This window comes from Drosophila mauritiana, chromosome 2L (genome assembly GCF_004382145.1).
Source record: "Drosophila mauritiana strain mau12 chromosome 2L, ASM438214v1, whole genome shotgun sequence".
Classification (NCBI taxonomy): domain Eukaryota; kingdom Metazoa; phylum Arthropoda; class Insecta; order Diptera; family Drosophilidae; genus Drosophila; species Drosophila mauritiana.
In genome coordinates, this window is record NC_046667.1 from 8,825,805 (window position 1) to 8,828,560 (window position 2,756).

Here is a 2,756-nt window from a genome sequence, read left to right on the forward strand (position 1 = left end):
GTCTTGTTGATGCCGTTCTAGTTGCTGTTTTCGGTATTTCTGTTGTTGTCGTGCTAAACAATTAAGTGTAAAGTGTAAAACATGCTGAGCTGCGGTCTGCGGTCATGTTTCTGTATGTGTGTGTGTTTATGTCTGTGTGGGAAGTCCCGAAACGGAAACGGAAGTTGAAACTGAAACTGTAACAAAAACATTACACAAGCTATTAAAGGGACTTTTTCGAGTGCCGTAGATGAATTTATATAGTTTGGGTGGCGCTGCTATTTTGAACGGAAATGTAAACAGAATATGTATTTAAGCTATGGATAATTTAAGCAATTTGGGGTGGAAAAATAATGGGAGATATTAAGGTGTTAATTTAAATGATATGTTTAATGTATTTCAACACTTAATTATATCAATTAATAACAGTTAATTTAGAGCTATCGATGGTTTTTTTTTGGGAAAGTGATATTAGGTTGATTTAGATGAAGCTTGTTAAGTACAACAGCTTAATTTAGCATGTTGCATTTGAATATAAAAAATATATCAAATATGTTGGCTTTTAAGGAACTCAAATAAATACTCGTAGGTCACCAGGAGCATGGCCCCACCAGGGCCGACACGCAGGATCATCGCCCCCAGACCCTTGAACAACGATCGAAACCCCTCCTCCTTGAAGGTTGTTTTAATCGTGCTTATGGTCCACTGGTACTTCACCTCGCCCTTCACTGGCTGGGGTCCTTGAATCCTGCACTTGGCCATATCCAACGTAACACTCATCACGCAAGCCAGGGAACTGGCTAACCCAGCTATGATGATCTTTCGCAGAATGTTATATGTCTTATCCTCCGGGCTTGGAACAATGTCTTTGAGCGCATTGTAAAAACCAAAGAATCCAAAGTGAAAGACGGCATTTCGAGCCACTAGTGCAGTGATACCCCGATACAACCCCTTGATGCCATAGCCATCATGCTTGATGATGTACTTAACGACCGACAGTGTTTTCAGGTGCTTCTCCCGATGAGCCTGCTGAGTGATCTTGACTACCTCAAAGGGATTGACGATAAAGGACTCCAGAATTGCGGCCATCGAACCGGCCATGGCGTGGGTCAGCGGAGTTGGTTTAGGGGCTCCAAACTGGAAGTAGGGCTTAAAGCTCTCGTACATCAAAAACTTGCCGCCCCTCTTTGGAGTTTCCACGCAGATCGGGGGCACAATACCTTTCCACAGGGAAAACAACCCCTCGTAGCGATATATTTTGACGATGGCATCCAGAGGACAGGTGTAAACAACCTCGCCGCCAAATGGATGGGCACCCTGTATCTGCATCCGGGTCTTAACCACATCGAGGGGATGAAAGCAGATAATCTCGATGAAGCCCGACAACCCGCCAGCCAAAAATTGCCAATACGCCAGTGAATGAACCGTCTCTTCAGAAGGGGTCGCCATCCAACGTCAAAAAATTTCGAATTTTGTCTACACACATTTTGTAGAAAAATAAAAAAAACACTTTCGTCTCTGACTTAAAAGCCAAGTCGACGCTAATGGAATTTAACAATATATTAAGAAGATGGTATTTACCACAAGGTTAAAGTTCGTTGTTCATAGAAACGTTAACTCTTCATAGCATACCATATATTATGACTTAACAAAATCAAAACGTGCCAATACTATATATATATATATATATAAACAAAATATTTTAATTAAATGATTACATAAAAAAAATGATTACATTAGCTATTTTTTAAGAACCTTTGAAATTATTGCACTTTAGAATTTATTGCTAAAAACGTAATCCAAATCTGGGATAGTATCCATTACAGTTAAAATATATCTTTATTCATGTTCAACTAATTAAATCCCTTGAGGAAATGATCCATAAAGTGAATGCGAAACGAGCAGCTTGTAAGAAGTTTCTTTAAGGACCTTACTGGTTATTTTTCGCCTCGTCTCACATTGCAGCCTCGTTGTTTTGGCCACCCTCTAATGAAGCTCCGAGTGCCATGTTAATGAATGTCAAGTGCACTGCATGTAGGAACTTCCATTCCCATGCCCGAGCCCATGCCCCCATATCAAAATGTCGGTTGTGCTGGTGGACTCCTGGGCGATCTCATAACAACAATTATGCTAATGTGGCCCAATCCGGGACGTCAATCCAACATAATTGCTAACAAATTAGTCATGGTCGCACAGGCCAGTCCCAGCCCTTTTGTGCACACCACTCAGTACTCATCCTCATTCGTATCCTCATTCCCATCCCAGCTATTTTGGCCCAGTTATGTAGCAATGTGCGGCGTTGGGCTGGTTGTGCGGCGGGGTGGAGTGGAGTGAAGTCCATTCAGCCAAGTTTAACACGCGAGCAGAGGAGTGAAGGACCCCACATTGTCTGTGGCTAGGTGTGTATCCCGGCAATTTGCCTGTCACGCTGCACAATTGCAGACCATGTCCTGGTGGCAACCAACTGTGGAGCGTCCTATTCTCTTCGTAGTCCTGATGAGGCAAATGAGTTACGTTACCATGTCCTTCAGCTGCTCCTTGAATGCCTGCCTTGTTGGCCTGAAGTACCTTTTGGCGTCGGGTTACCCAGGTCGTTGTTCATAAGTCAGCTCATTGCCGCCGGCTGCTCAGTCCCTCTTCCGTTTTCGTATCCTGACATCCTGATGGAGAGCGTTAAACTTATATTAGAATATTAGGGCAATGAGCAGGACTCTTAAGTGAGGTGAAGTGGCGTCAATTTGTGGCTTAAGCTGGCCGCATTTGGAGTTGCCCAAGTG

General features: G+C 43.1%; 1 protein-coding gene across 1 annotated transcript; it reads right to left on the bottom strand.

Annotated features, from left to right (window-relative positions):
* Nucleotides 1–368: 368 nt before the first annotated feature.
* Nucleotides 369–1,491, bottom strand: LOC117144571 (mitochondrial 2-oxodicarboxylate carrier). The gene has a single exon (XM_033309828.1). The coding sequence runs from the start codon at nt 1,426–1,428 to the stop codon at nt 526–528; it is 903 nt and encodes a 300-aa protein (XP_033165719.1). The 5' UTR covers nt 1,429–1,491; the 3' UTR covers nt 369–525.
* Nucleotides 1,492–2,756: the final 1,265 nt, after the last annotated feature.